This window comes from Trichomycterus rosablanca, chromosome 11 (assembly GCF_030014385.1).
Source record: "Trichomycterus rosablanca isolate fTriRos1 chromosome 11, fTriRos1.hap1, whole genome shotgun sequence".
Taxonomy (NCBI): Eukaryota; Metazoa; Chordata; class Actinopteri; order Siluriformes; family Trichomycteridae; genus Trichomycterus; species Trichomycterus rosablanca.
Genome location: NC_085998.1, coordinates 27,605,356 through 27,621,327, shown reverse-complemented (window position 1 = coordinate 27,621,327; position 15,972 = coordinate 27,605,356). Strand labels below are relative to the sequence as shown.

Below are 15,972 nucleotides of genomic sequence, written 5' to 3'. Positions count from 1 at the left end.
CAGTTCGGTCAGATGTGATATCAGCTGTGATAGTGAAAATACATGGTGCACAGTAGGGCTGCCACTAATGACTATTTTTCTATCGATTAATCTGTAGACTATTTTTATTGATTAGTCGAATAATCTAAACGATTAATTATCCTCCAAAAATGTAACTCAGAATCTCATTTAAGCTTCTTTTTTTTTTACAACAAACTGTATGGCATAATAATATGGCACAAAACTAAATGTAAACAGGGTTTATGTCCATATTATCAAATTCTCAAGTGCTTCATTTTAAACAAAGTGCAAAGTGTGTTTATTGCATTCTGTACACAAAGCAAAGTGCTTAAACTTATAGCGGAAATAAAATAGAGGTGGACACGTGTCATTAAGTCCAACGTACAGTAACGACAGAATGAGTCCAGATTCTAACCTACACATTCACTCAGAACTAAGCGGCAAGTGTTTCATATGAGAAGCTTTCTGCGCTTTGATCACCACAGCAACCGCAAAAATCGCGAGCCGCAAAAAAGTGTGTCCCTAACTGAACTCTCTAAGAAATACAGTGTTTCAAGATCTCTGCGATTAAGAAGCTTAATGAAACAATATAGAAGTAAAAATGCGCCCTAACTGAACTCGCTAAGAAATACAGTGTTTCAAGATCTCTGCGATTAAGAAGCTTAATGAAACAATATACTGTAGAAGTAAAAATGCGCCCTAACTGAACTCGCTAAGGAATACGGTATTCCAAGATCTCCGCGATTAAGAAGCTTAATGAAACAATATAGAAGTAAAAATGCGCCCTAACTGAACTCGCTAAGAAATACAGTGTTTCAAGATCTCTGCGATTAAGAAGCTTAATGAAACAATATAGAAGTAAAAATGCGCCCTAACTGAACTCGCTAAGAAATACAGTGTTTCAAGATCTCTGCGATTAAGAAGCTTAATGAAACAATATAGAAGTAAAAATGCGCCCTAACTGAACTCGCTAAGGAATATGGTATTCCAAGATCTCCGCAATTAAGAAGCTTAATGAAACAATATAAAAGTAAAAATGCGCCCTAACTGAACTCGCTAAGGAATACGGTATTCCAAGATCTCCGCGATTAAGAAGCTTAATGAAACAATATACGTAGAAGTAAAAATGCGCCCTAACTGAACTCGCTAAGGAATATGGTATTCCAAGATCTCCGCGATTAAGAAGCTTAATGAAACAATATAGAAGTTAAAATGCGCCCTAACTGAACTCGCTAAGGAATACGGTATTCTAGGATCTTCGCGATTAATAAGTTTGATAAAACAATACAGACGTGCAACATTGCGCTAGTGCTGCTGTGGTACCATCAAAGCTTGGCACAGTGTACAAACCACCTTTTTGTTTTGTGCCAGTTGTAAGTATTGCCAAACTTTTGATGATTTGGGTCTTGGAAAACTTTGAGCTTTTCTTTGAAAGCTCTCTACAGTGGGCTTCTGACTGCTGCAGACGGCATTTTTTAAGACTGCGCTTAATGCCACCAACCAGTGACTGGACCAAATACGACTTAGGTCATGCATGCAGCAAGTAGTGCTGAGGGAATTATATGAACGGTTATATGAATGGAAACATTGTAGAAATTAAAAAGGATCATTTATAAACATAGTTTTAAAAACGATGCACTGAGTTAAAATATGTGTGAACGGCATCGACTAGGTCAACCAATTGCGGCAGCCCTAGTGCACAGTACGGCAAGATCTTGGATTAAGACCTACTTTGGACGTTAATAAAGCTAAAACTGGAAATTATTCTTTTTTTATTATCATCATTTTTTCATGAGCAACGATTGGCCGGTTGCTCAGTTGGGGGATGGGACAAAGAACCGGACGTGGGTCTTTCTCTGTCACAATGCGATTACGATTGCTGCCGGCTGATTGGAGGCGCCTGCACAGAGATGAGGAAGAGTGCCTTTAGGGTGTGTCTCTCCGCATGCAACGCTAGGTGGCGCCACACTCATCAATGTGTGGGTGGCAAAAATGCATCCGGCTGCTGCCCATGTTTCGGAGGGGATATGGGTTAGCCTCGGTCAGTGCAGGGTTCGGCATAGACAGAGAGGACGCACGATGCAAATTGAACAATTGGATGCGGTAAAGGGGGAGAAAAAGGGGAAAAATTATTTTTTTTTAAATTCAAAATAAAAAAAATAAAAAAGAATTGGGCCAATATCGCTCCATCAAGCTGTAAAAATTGAATTAGGATTTATTCCAGAAGACTAATGGCTTTAACCACGGGTTTAACCGAGCATTAAACAAGAGCATGGATTGGTAGCAGTTTAGTTAAAAAAAAATTCAGATGATTTTACAAAGTCAGTTCTTCAACCTGACAGAAATCTCAGTGTGTGACAAAGTACGAGAAGCAGAAAAAAGGTGCTTGATTTAAACTTTTTCAAGACACCTTTGCTTACTGGCTGCACGCATAACAATTACCAGCAGCGTGTGTGTGTGTCCAGTAGAAGAGAATACAATTATCGATCTGGCTTTTCCCCCAAAGCAAGTTCCAGCTTACAAATCAGCAGCGCAGACTAATGACTAATGCTGGCCCAGAGCAGAGGAATTTTCTTCAAATACTGGGTCTCAGGGTCTGACAGCAGCTTTGGTGATGACGTTTTGCGAGACAAGCCAGAGACCGCCCGGGCGACCGGCAAAGTCCGGCGAATCGGTCCACAAACTGCCCACTCTTCTGATCAACAAAACCTAGTCTGTTTCCACTGGCCATGTATTTTTACATGTTCTATTTTCAAACCTCTGAGTTTCATCTCACCCGATGAACCATGGTGGCTTGTTTGCCATATAGCTGGAAGAAAACGGCATGGAAAGTTTGCTGCGGTCAAACTTAAAAGGAGGAAAAATGACATTTTATTAGTCTGACCAGATTAGTAAAATGAACAGGATGAGAAAGTTTACAAGACCAAAGAGAACTCTCTAATGGAACAGGGTCTTTCATTTGATCAGCCAGAACATTAAAATCACCTCCTTGTTTCTACACTGTCCATTTTATCAGCTCCACTTACCATACAGAAGCACTTTGTAGTTCTACAATTACTGACTGTCGTCCATCTGTTTCTCTGCATGCTTTGTTAACCCCCATTCACACTGTTCTTTAATGGTCAGGACTTTCTCAGGACCACTACAGAGCAGGTATTATTTAGGTGGTGGATCATTCTCAGCACTGCAGTGACACTGACATGGTGGTGGTGTGTTAGTGTGTGTTGTCCTAGTATGAGTAGATCAGACACCTGTCCACTCTATCAGACACTCCTACCTAGTTGGTCCACCTTGTAGATGTAAAGTCAGAGATGATCGCTCATCTATTGCTGCTGTTTGAGTCGGTCATCTTCTAGACCTTCATCAGGACGCTGCCCACGGGCGCTGTTGGCTGCATGTTTTTGGTTGGTGGACTATTCTCAGTCCAGCAGTGACAGTGAGGTGTTTAAAAACTCCATCAGCATTGCTGTGTCTGATCCACTCATACCAGCACAACACACACTAACACACCACCACCATGTCAGTGTCACTGCAGTGCTGAGCATGATCCACCACCTAAATAATACCTGCTCTGTACTGGTCATGTGGGGGTCCTGACCATTGAAGAACAGGGTGAATGGGGGCTAACAAAGCATGCAGAGAAATAGATGGACTACAGTCAGTAATTGTAAAACTACAAAGTGCTTCTGTATGGTAAGTGGAGCTGATAAAATGGACAGTGTAGAAACAAGGAGGTGGTTTTAATGTTCTGCTAGTCTCTAAACAAGAAATACTAGAAATTCTGTTTGTCTAAAATTACGACTGTGTTCTTATGTTATTATATTTATGTTTATGTTTACCTAGTCAACCGTACGATTTTATTTAAAATCATTAACATGACAGCATAAGACAACTGTTGAGTGTTCAAAGTCAAAGGTCCCACTCTGTGTTTGATAATTTCAGGGTTACTGGAAAGAAATGTTTCAAGCTCTTAATGTGAATAATGAGAAATAAAGATGCTACACTGACCTGGCAGCAATATATTTTATCACAGGTAAACCGTCTTTGTAATCAGAACACAGAAAATGGAACCAATGACTCTTAGACTTAACATTCGACAGTCAGTCAGTGTAATGTCATAAATTAGGAGGACCATGCCCAGTTGTTAATCAGTACAAAACACTCACTCACTTTCTTAACCGCTTACCCAATTAGGGTTGTGGGGGGTGCTGGAGCCTATCCCAGCTTTTCAATGGGCGCAAGGCACACAGTAACACCCTGGACGGGGTGCCAGTCCATCGCAGGGCAGACACACATACACACACCCATTTACCTATAGGGCAATTCAGTGTCTCTAATTAACTTGACTGCATGTTTTTGGACTGTGGGAGGAAACCGGAGCTCCTGGAAGAAACCCACGCAGACACGGGGAGAACATGCAAACTCCCCACAGAAAGGACCCAGACCTCCCCGACTGGGGATCAAACCCAGGATCTTCTTGCTGTGAGGCGACAGTGCTACCCACCGAGCCACCGTGCCCCAGTTAATACCGTTTATACTTGTCAGTTGGATTAAAACAAACCCTGGTGTTATTGTTCTGTTGGTGCAGTTCATTAAAGTAATTGTGAACTCGGGTGTTCACCAAATAACTGGACCGAGATCGCTTGGGAAGTGGGGGGGGGGGGGGGGGGGGGTCTCGTTCCGTTTCCAAACAAATTCTCGTACAATTTGTTTCAGGTAAGAACACAATATGAACCAAAGGCATCTACACAAACCAAGCACATGACGTGATGTCACAAGATGCGTCACTAAACGCACCACAAGAGAAGAGAGTGCACTGAAAACTATTTTTATTATTATTATTATAAGAGTAAATGTGCAGAGGAGGACTTTCTGATGCTGTTTTGACTCCTTTATCCATTTTACCAACTCCTGCTGTGTTTCCAGTTAGTAAAAATACCACCAGGTATACACAACCCTGATAAGGGTATTAACCCCAGCGTGGTGCATCCTTCTGATGACTGGCTTGCAAAACATCCAACGAACATACGTCATACATGCATCACCTTTGTTTACTTATTTTGGCTCAATTGTAAATTTAGAAGTGTGAACGCTAAGCGAACCAGGACTGAATGTAACAATGGGTGTGTTCGAAAACCTAGTGAGCTGCCTTGCTGTCTTACTGCCTACATAGGCAGCTGCCTCAGTAGAGAGGATTCTAATTAGTCATCGACTTATAAGTCACGTTATTTGAATGCACTACTTAGACAGCGGTTCCATCAGTTTTCGCTTACTAAGCTAACACAGTTAGCGTCATGCCATTCAAACCAATGGGATGAGGTGGCACAATGCGCTAGCATGTCAACTAACATCTCCCTCCGTGTACTGAAAACGGTTGAATTCGCTGACAAGCCCGAATGACACTTGTGCACGTTTATACAAATTAAAAATCAATGATAATTTATTTCCGTTTTAAAATAACTCAGCTCTGCATCTCCCGCCATATTTTTTATTTTTCTGTGAGGAAAAGTTGTGCCGCACAGAATTCTGGGACTGCCTTCACCGCTGATGCAGCATTGGATGCTCCCTCATTATTCTGTCAAAATACTGTTCGGATTTAAGGTGCCTTAGTAGGGAGCATTTTAAGGCATCTAAGAATTGGAACAGCCTCCTACTTGGTAGTGTGAATGGCATATGTAGAATGACATAAAATGCTGTCTATGTAGACAGCACACTAGGTTTTCGGACACACCCAATGTATCATTTTCTTGGTGCGGACCAAGGGAACCGAACGACAAATATAAACACAGCCTTAGTACAGCCAGTGGTATCTCTGGTTTATTTTACTCTGGCTTTACACCTTACTTCCTAAAATTAAAAAAGCCAAATATACCTGTTCCCCTTTAAATAAAGTGGAGCGTCTTGTATAACCAAACACAAATTTGTTTGTTTGTTTGTTTTTATAATGCTACGTTATCACATTTGTAATATTCATGGCAGGAAACGTGTTTTATTCTAGTTTTATTGGTCTTGTATTATATGTATGTTGTAGTCTTATATTATTAAGGAATTTAAGGATCATTTCTGTGTTATCACGAGTCTTTGTAAAGTTGTAAAAACGCTCTCTAGCCATTAACATAGATAAAGGATTCATAAACCTTAACAAACCTACAGCCACAATGCCTAGTTCAGGCTGCCCCTCCAAACTTAGTTGCAATTCCTCTTCTACTTTATTAACCTAAATGCAAACTGGGACTGAATGAGCTGTAAAAGTCAATAGCTGGGGCGGCACGGTGGCTCAGTGGGTAGCACTGTCACCTCACAGCAAGAAGGTCCTGGGTTTGATCCCCAGGTGGGGCGGTCGGGGTCCTTTCTGTGTGGAGTTTGCATGTCTGCATGGTTTCCTCCCACAGTCCAAAAACATGCAAGTGAGGTGACTTTGAGATACAAAATTGTCCATGACTGTGTTTGACATTAAAACTTGTGAACTGATGAACCTTGTGTGTAATGAGTAACTACCGTTTCGGTCATGAATGTAACCAAAGTGTAAAACATGATGTTAAAATCCCAACAAACAAACAAACAAAAGTCAATAGCTGCAATTATAGGTGAGGTTCATGGATCAACCATATCAACGCTGTTCCTTAAAAAAAGGATGAACAAAGAAGAGTTTTAAGCAACAGGGCTGGGCTTAAATGGACAAGTCACAACCATGACATAAAACCCATCAAACATCTGTAGCAAAACCTCACCTGCTCCAAAACACTGAACATAATTAATTGAGACTTGTATAGACACTGAAGCTTATCCATTGAGCTAGAAGTACCTAACATATTATACCAAAGCAACAAGTCAACTGGGTCAAAAAAGGATTTATGCTGTGTAGGGGTTTAGTAATAAGCTATGGGTCATGTTAGGTTAGTCAGAAGCAGGAAAACACTAGGACCGCAGTAATGTAAACAGATCAATAGATCAACAGGTGTCATATGCCTGGGTCTTTTTTACATCTGCACTCCAAAGTAAGCATCTACACTCAAAATTAATGTCTGTAAATAAATAAATAACTGCATAAATGTGTCAATAAGCCAATATTTCCTAAATTGTTTATTCCCCAGACAATCTACATTTTCTTCTCAGTACCTTATACTGTAATGCAGCTAGGAAATACGCATTTTAGCTCTCGGAACCAGTATCCATCAGCCTAGGAAACCACTGCAGCCAGTTCAGTGAGGTGAGGCATTCCCGAGCAACCAACTCGGCACCTAAGCTTAATACGTGGGGTTCGTCCCAGGGCAGGGGACATGTGATTGACTGGAAATGTGCCCCTTAAACCTCAAGGATTTTTTTACTCTTTAAACCCAAATCCAAAATTTAAAAAAAACCCTGCGGGCCTTAATTTATTCTGTAGTGGCAGTTAACTTCATTTATGCATCTCAGGCCATACCTCTTGAGGTTCCATTACTCATTTCAAGCACTGATGACCCCAGTATAATGCATCTGGGTAACCATGTTGAGAGAATCGCATTGTTTTTGACACAAGACCCCAGATTTTGCTAGTCATTTGGGCTTCCCAGTACCTGATTGACTGGGAAGAATATGGTCCAGAAAAGTTCCAGGGTTCCAGCCTGCCCCATTCTGGAACCAAAGCTCATCCAGAAGTTGAACTGCATTCTCATTTGTATACTCAACTTTTTCTAAGCTACTCCAAGAGTCTGTTTAGTAAACCGACTATCCAGCCAATTTCGTTTCTTCTTTTCTAGTAAGGTTTAAGGGAGAAGCATTGGAACCTTAGTGTGATCATGTGTGTGGGTGTCGAGGACGAGTAGCTAACGTACTGATCCCGGTCACAGTACCACCTAGGGCTCTCGCCTTATAGTTTGTCTTAGACTAGTCTTTTGTTTCATTTGATTTGTGAACTGAGTCGGTTCAACCTGTTCATTCCCATTCAGGCTTTTGATTCGCCTGATCCATTTGTTTGCCGGATTGACAGCTGGTTTACACTTTAGAGCCGAGCCTTATATCAAATCCTGCCACAGGCAGTCTCTGCTTTTGGTACAAACATGGTAAACCACTCATTTTAAAGAAAAGGCATTTTATAGGTATGTGATTTTTCTCCAGTTACTGGAGCTTGAAGAGCAAAAAAAATGTGGACTGCCTGTAAGAATGTAGAGGGAATCTGCTATAAACAACACACTGCAGACTCTTAACTTGTTACAGTACTGGTATGAAATAACATCTCAAACATGTGTTACTATTTGCATGTATTTTGGCAACGGCTGTTTTAAAATGCAGTAATATACATTCTTGGGAATAAATAGAAATAAACTCAACACACTGGCATACATGCTGAATTATTATTGGAATGGATTTTAAATATATGATTTATAAACTGGCATGGTTTTTATATTCACAATGCAACATTTAACAATAACGCATTTAACACTTTGCACAGCTTGGTTGCAGCATGCAGTCTAAGTTCTTGTGAGGACGTAAAACTAGGATAAGTATCGGATCTACTATCTGAATAAAAACGCTTCTTTGCTGGTCTAAAGTTTTCATCATTTTAACTGATTATGCCAAGTTCACACTACACGACTGGATCTCTTGTAATCGGGAGTCTTTCAAGTCGGTTTGGCTTTCACACTACACGACTGATCGGTGATAGGGGGTTTTACACTACACGATCTATCACCACCTGGAATCGCAGACGAGCTTCTCTGGTCTCCCAAACTATGTTTTGTCACAAAAACGAACGCAACAAATGACGAGGGGTTTAATGATACCACATCCAAAAATGCACGTCAGCAAGTAGTTGACAATCAAAGTTGTTTGTGCTGTGATGTGCAGTGTAAAAGCAAAGAGAAAAATAAATGAATCCAAGTGGATTTGGCAACGCGACCAGCAGGGATTGTTCTGTTCTGTAGAGAGTTGGAGGTTAATAAATATTTTTTGTAATGCAGTGTTGGTTTTATGGTTTGGAGGGGACGATAAGTTCACAAATATTGTAAAGCTTGTGTGTGTGCCAATGTATTCTGATAGAAACTATAGTATCCCCCTCACCACACTCATTGCCAGTCGCAACCGACTGATCCAGATATTCAACATGCTAGATATCTCTCTTCAGTAGGTGAGTGCTAGGATCGAGTCGTTGAACAGCTCACACATAGCGATCGTGTAGTGTGAACTAGGCATTAGCTTCCCTAGAAAATTAACCCACAAGTACAAACTAAAGAAACCTTTGGACAGCTAGCAAAAAAGTTTAACTAGATTAGATAATAATAAAGAGAAACTATTGTGAACAATTGTAGCTATCAGCAATGCCAACAATCCTGTCGAACACATTCCACCTGATTCCCACAGCCTGGCCTATCCAAACACACAATCCCTATTTTGGATCATGCATCATCATGAGTTCCTCAAGGGTCCTCATGTTAAGTATAATTTTTCCTTCTAACATAACCATCAAAACATACATGTTTAGTACTATTTTAAAGTGCTTGTGTATCCTAAATGGTTGTACTTGACTACCTGCATTCTAAAGTGGTCTTATTCAATACAATGTCTGTCTGAACCACCTGTTGTCTTTTTGTTTTGAAACTATATTAATGACTTGCACAATTTTAAATTGGCAAGAGGAATTACCTCTGGGTGTAAATAAACCCTTGGAAACAAGTCTCAAATGAAAATATAGATCCCATACATTACTTACATTTATAGATGCCTACATTTTAGAGTTCATCATTATAGATACTGTATTCTAGTACTTTTAGTGACTCACTGACTTCTTGTATAGGCACTGTATTCTAGCACTTTTAGTGACTCACTGACTCTTCTTGTATAAGTACTGTATTCTAGCACTTTTAGTGACTCACTGACTCTTCTTGTATAGATACTGTATTCTAGTACTTTTAGTGACTCACTGACTTCTTGTATAGGCACTGTATTCTAGCACTTTTAGTGACTCACTGACTCTTCATGTATAGGCACTGTATTCTAGCACTTTTAGTGACTCACTGACTCTTCTTGTATAGATACTGTATTCTAGTACTTTTAGTGACTCACTGACTTCTTGTATAGGCACTGTATTCTAGCACTTTTAGTGACTCACTGACTCTTCTTGTATAGATACTGTATTCTAGCACTTTTAGTGACTCACTGACTCTTCTTGTATAGATACTGTATTCTAGCACTTTTAGTGACCGAATGACTCTTCTTGTATAGGTACTGTATTCTAGCACTTTTAGTGACTCAATGACTCTTCTTGTATAGACACTGTATTCTAGTACTTTTAGTGACTGAATGACTCTTCTTGTATGGACACTGTATTCAAGTACTTTTAGTGACTCACTGACTCTTCTTGTATAGATACTGTATTCTAGTACTTTTAGTGACTCAATGACTTCTTGTATAGACACTGTATTCTAGTACTTTTAGTGACTCACTGACTTCTTGTATAGATACTGTATTCTAGTACTTTTAGTGACTCACTGACTTCTTGTATAGACACTGTATTCTAGTACTTTTAGTGACTGAATGACTCTTCTTGTATAGATACTGTATTCTAGTACTTTTAGTGACTCACTGACTCTTCTTGTATAGACACTGTTTTCTAGTACTTTTAGTGACTCACTGACTTCTTGTATAGATACTGTATTCTAGTACTTTTAGTGACTCACTGACTCTTCTTGTATAGATACTGTATTCTAGTACTTTTAGTGACTCACTGACTCTTGTATAGATACTGTATTCTAGTACTTTTAGTGACTCACTGACTTCTTGTATAGATACTGTATTCTAGTACTTTTAGTGACTGAATGACTCTTCTTGTATAGATACTGTATTCTAGTACTTTTAGTGACTCACTGACTTCTTGTATAGATACTGTATTCTAGTACTTTTAGTGACTGAATGACTTCTTGTATAGACACTGTTTTCTAGTACTTTTAGTGACTGAATGACTCTTCTTGTATAGACACTGTTTTCTAGTACTTTTAGTGACTCACTGACTCTCCTTGTATAGATACTGTATTCTAGCACTTCGTGACTGAATGACTCTTCTTGTATAGATACTGTATTCTAGTACTTTTAGTGACTGAATGACTCTTCTTGTATAGACACTGTTTTCTAGTACTTTTAGTGACTGAATGACTCTTCTTGTATAGATACTGTATTCTAGCACTTTTAGTGACTGAATGACTCTCCTTGTATAGATACTGTATTCTAGCACTTTTAGTGACTGAATGACTTCTTGTATAGATACTGTATTCTAGCACTTTTAGTGACTGAATGACTCTTCTTGTATAGATACTGTATTCTAGCACTTTTAGTGACTCACTGACTCTTCTTGTATAGGCACTGTATTCTAGCACTTTTAGTGACTCACTGACTCTTCTTGTATAGATACTGTATTCTAGCACTTTTAGTGACTCACTGACTCTTCTTGTATAGATACTGTATTCTAGCACTTTTAGTGACCGAATGACTCTTCTTGTATAAGTACTGTATTCTAGCACTTTTAGTGACTCAATGACTCTTCTTGTATAGACACTGTATTCTAGTACTTTTAGTGACTGAATGACTCTTCTTGTATGGACACTGTATTCAAGTACTTTTAGTGACTCACTGACTCTTCTTGTATAGATACTGTATTCTAGTACTTTTAGTGACTCAATGACTTCTTGTATAGACACTGTATTCTAGTACTTTTAGTGACTCACTGACTCTTCTTGTATAGATACTGTATTCTAGTACTTTTAGTGACTCACTGACTTCTTGTATAGACACTGTATTCTAGTACTTTTAGTGACTCACTGACTTCTTGTATAGATACTGTATTCTAGTACTTTTAGTGACTGAATGACTCTTCTTGTATAGATACTGTATTCTAGTACTTTTAGTGACTCACTGACTCTTCTTGTATAGATACTGTATTCTAGTACTTTTAGTGACTCACTGACTCTTCTTGTATAGATACTATATTCTAGTACTTTGTGACTGAATGACTCTTCTTGTATAGATACTGTATTCTAGTACTTTTAGTGACTCACTGACTCTTCTTGTATAGACACTGTATTCTAGTACTTTTAGTGACTCACTGACTTCTTGTATAGACACTGTATTCTAGTACTTTTAGTGACTCACTGACTCTTCTTGTATAGATACTGTATTCTAGTACTTTTAGTGACTCACTGACTCTTCTTGTATAGACACTGTATTCTAGTACTTTTAGTGACTCACTGACTTCTTGTATAGATACTGTATTCTAGTACTTTTAGTGACTGAATGACTCTTCTTGTATAGACACTGTTTTCTAGTACTTTTAGTGACTCACTGACTCTCCTTGTATAGATACTGTATTCTAGCACTTTTAGTGACTGAATGACTCTTCTTGTATAGATACTGTATTCTAGTACTTTTAGTGACTGAATGACTTCTTGTATAGACACTGTTTTCTAGTACTTTTAGTGACAATGACTTTTTGTACCAATTGTAATTGTATACTAATTTTTTACTGTCTAATTAAAAAGTTCTATGATTTGTTTATGCACTTTTAGAAGGAAAATATTCATAAATGAGTTCACAAGATTAAAGGTGGTCTTCTTGAAACTAGTCTCTGTAAGAGTCATTGTAGGGCTTGTCAATGGTGAAAGACAACAACAATACATACAAAGGTTTTCTGCTATTCTTAATGTTTTCTTTAATGAAGAAAGCTTAATAAATTATAAACTTAATATGTGAAACCTTTACATATGGGTCATTCTATAATTTGGGGTACATTCCATGTCCAATGATAATAATTATATTTATTCTAACTATTTTCTTTAAAAATGTCATATTTTACCTATTAATGGAAAACATGTTGTAATATCACAAAAACATGATGTGCATCCTATGCTTCATTTAGCTTGAAATTTCTCATGATCTTCCTAAATGAACAATTTTTGCTGTGTCCGTTTTTTAAGTTGAGGGTGCCTTGGTTTCAAAATAACGAATAAAATCATTAAGGGCAACAACATCTATTTTTTTTATTTATTTCAAAAGTTTAAATACTAAAGAAAAATAATATTTTTAAAATTGAGTTTCTCTTTTGAATAATTTAAATATCTTTATTTATTAATGTCCACAAAAGTTTTGTCAACTATGTTACTAACAGAACTCCACTCAGCAACTCAAAAATGGTTTGTTCTAAAACTATGTGACCAGCATTACATGATATAATTTCTCTCTGTGGAGGGTATATTGAACAAACTGTGTTGAATGTCCTCTTATTTTTTTACAATATTTTATCTATAATAGAACATTGTCAATGAGTATATTAATTGACTGTCAACTATGTTACATACATTGTTATGGTTACAATTTTTTTAAATAATTTTTATTCAAATGTATGTTCAAATTAAACATTGTTCTGTTCAAGAAATGACATGTGGTCAGCCAGGCAAGGTCTACCACTGAAGTTATGGGTCAAAATAGGGAAATTGTCAACTATGTTACCTGTCAACTAAGTTACCTAGTAGTCTACATCTACTGTCCCTTTAAAATAAAAAAAATAATAATAATGTTTAAGCTTTGCAACTAGTGGATATGTTACACTAAAGGAATATATTAACTTGAACCACTGATTGTTTTATTGAGAGAGAACATTGTTTTTGTACTTTTTTGGTGATGTGAAATGTACCCCAAATTATAGAATGACCCATATATTGTTTTTTTATGTTGGTTGCTAAAACCAGAGGAGCTCAAACATGTTTTGCTGAGAGGCTGCTGGTACAGAGCAAATTTGGATTCACCATCAGCACAACAATCCCATGGCTAGCGTGGTCTACCTGACTTTACAAGGCCTAATCCACCACACTGTGGCCATTCTGGCTGGTGTCCACGTGTTGTGGAGGCCAGTCGTTAGTCTGCTAAATAGAGAAAAACAGTAAAAAATGATAAACTGGCAACCAACTTACCCTCTCCATTCTGTCCACAGGCGAACTGGTACATCGTGCTTACACAGAACAGCAGACCCCAAAAGAAGGTCGAAATATTCCTCGTTTCAGGTCTCATTCCTATTCCATTTAGATATTCCCCCCAAAAAAAGATAAAAACACAAATATGTCCCTGATAAATAATGTAAATTTAAAAAGGCAAACTAGGTTAAAAACACCCGGTTTAGTCAAAAACAAGAGTAGAAATCTTCGTTTTCTGTCGCGTTGAATCAAGGTGGGCAGATTTGGACCAAATAAATCCCTTCTGACGATAAAATATGTACAAAAATAGGGAAAATTATTTATTCCTGCCAAAAACTGGAACATATAAAATGTCTCGAACGACGAAATTCCCAGTACCGACAATTCGCATCTTCAACCTCCATTTGTGAAAAACAGAAAGCGACGCTAGCTAGCTCCTCAGGCAGCAGCACACAGAAATCTCTCTCATCCAGCTCACACAGCCTGTGTACTAACGGAACGCTTTAAAGCGAGGCCTGGTGGAGTTTAATCCCGGGTTAGGTGCGAAGAAAACCGTGAGCTCTGTCCCGGTTCAGTCGAGGACCATTATGAATGAAGAACCTAACCCCTGTTCAATGAGCTTCCCAATAGGGCCACATCCAAAATATCCGCCAGGACAAAAATGGTTTCGACCAACTGCGCGTCCTCGCGCTCGCGCTCTCCCTCCCCTCCGTCTGCACGCGCTCTCCTCTCACGACCTGTTTTTGCAGGCAAATTAATCCGTTTTTTTCAGCGCGCGGAGCTCGCGAGGCTGACTCCAATCAGACCCCGATCATATCTGATGATTTTGTATCTTAAGCGATGCGTTGATTACACAGCGTGTGTGTCGCGGTACTGCGCTGCGCTGCACTACACAGTCTCTCTGATCTGATCTAATCGGATCGGATCTCCGCTTCTCCGTTCGATCACCGCCGTAAACAACACACACACACACACACACACACACACACACACACACACACACACACACACACACACGTGAGCGAATGGGAAAAACTGGAGTGGAGTGAGTACTTCAGGGCCCGGTCAGCGTGGAAATCACACAAAATAAAATCACCTTACCGGTCAAAACGACCAAAATACAGATGTACCTTGTAACTCAACGTCCCATAAACTCAAAATCTTTGAAACTCGACGCCCTTCGTCGAGAAATTTGTACCCTTAAACTCAACCTTTCCCTTAAACTTTCAGCATTTAGCAGACGCTTTTATCCAAAGCGACTTACAGTACTGTCACAGTGTACTGTCTAAGCAATTGAGGGTTAAGGGCCTTGCCCAACAGTTGCAACCTGGCAGAGGTGAGGCTTGAACCAGCAACCCTCTGAATACTAGTCCAGTACCTTAACCACTAGGCTACAGCTGCATATGTTTTACCAATCTGTTGTGGCCAGTGTTCTTTTTTATGCGGTGCTGTGCTGGGGTGGCAGCATTAAAGAGAAAAACAAAAGTCTATGTATTTGCATGTGTACATGAGTATATACTATGGTTATGTATTTGCATGTGTGTACAGTATATGTATGTATATGGGTATATACAGGGGTTGGACAAAATAACTGAAACACCTGTCATTTTAGTGTGGGAGGTTTCATGGCTAAATTGGACCAGTCTGGTGGCCAATCTTCATTAATTGCACATTGCACCAGTAAGAGCAGAGTGTGAAGGTTCAATTAGCAGGGTAAGAGCACAGTTTTGCTCAAAATATTGCAATGCACACAACATTATGGGTGACATACCAGAGTTCAAAAGAGGACAAATTGTTGGTGCACGTCTTGCTGGCGCATCTGTGACCAAGACAGCAAGTCTTTGTGATGTATCAAGAGCCACGGTATCCAGGGTAATGTCAGCATACCACCAAGAAGGACAAACCACATCCAACAGGATTAACTGTGGACGCAAGAGGAAGCTGTCTGAAAGGGATGTTCGGGTGCTAAACCGGATTGTATCCAAAAAACATAAAACCACGGCTGCCCAAATCACGGCAGAATTAAATGTGCACCTCA

General features: G+C 39.1%; 1 protein-coding gene across 1 annotated transcript in view; it reads right to left on the bottom strand.

Annotated features, from left to right (window-relative positions):
- The window catches only part of igf1ra (insulin-like growth factor 1a receptor), a 196,910-nt gene extending 182,805 nt beyond the window's left edge, over nucleotides 1-14,105 (bottom strand). The window contains exon 1 of the mRNA XM_063004128.1: nucleotides 13,935-14,105. Coding sequence (XP_062860198.1) covers nucleotides 13,935-14,031 — 97 coding nt within the window. The 5' untranslated portion in view covers nucleotides 14,032-14,105. The remainder of the gene's footprint in view (nucleotides 1-13,934) is intronic.
- Between the last annotated feature and the right edge of the window lie 1,867 nt (nucleotides 14,106-15,972).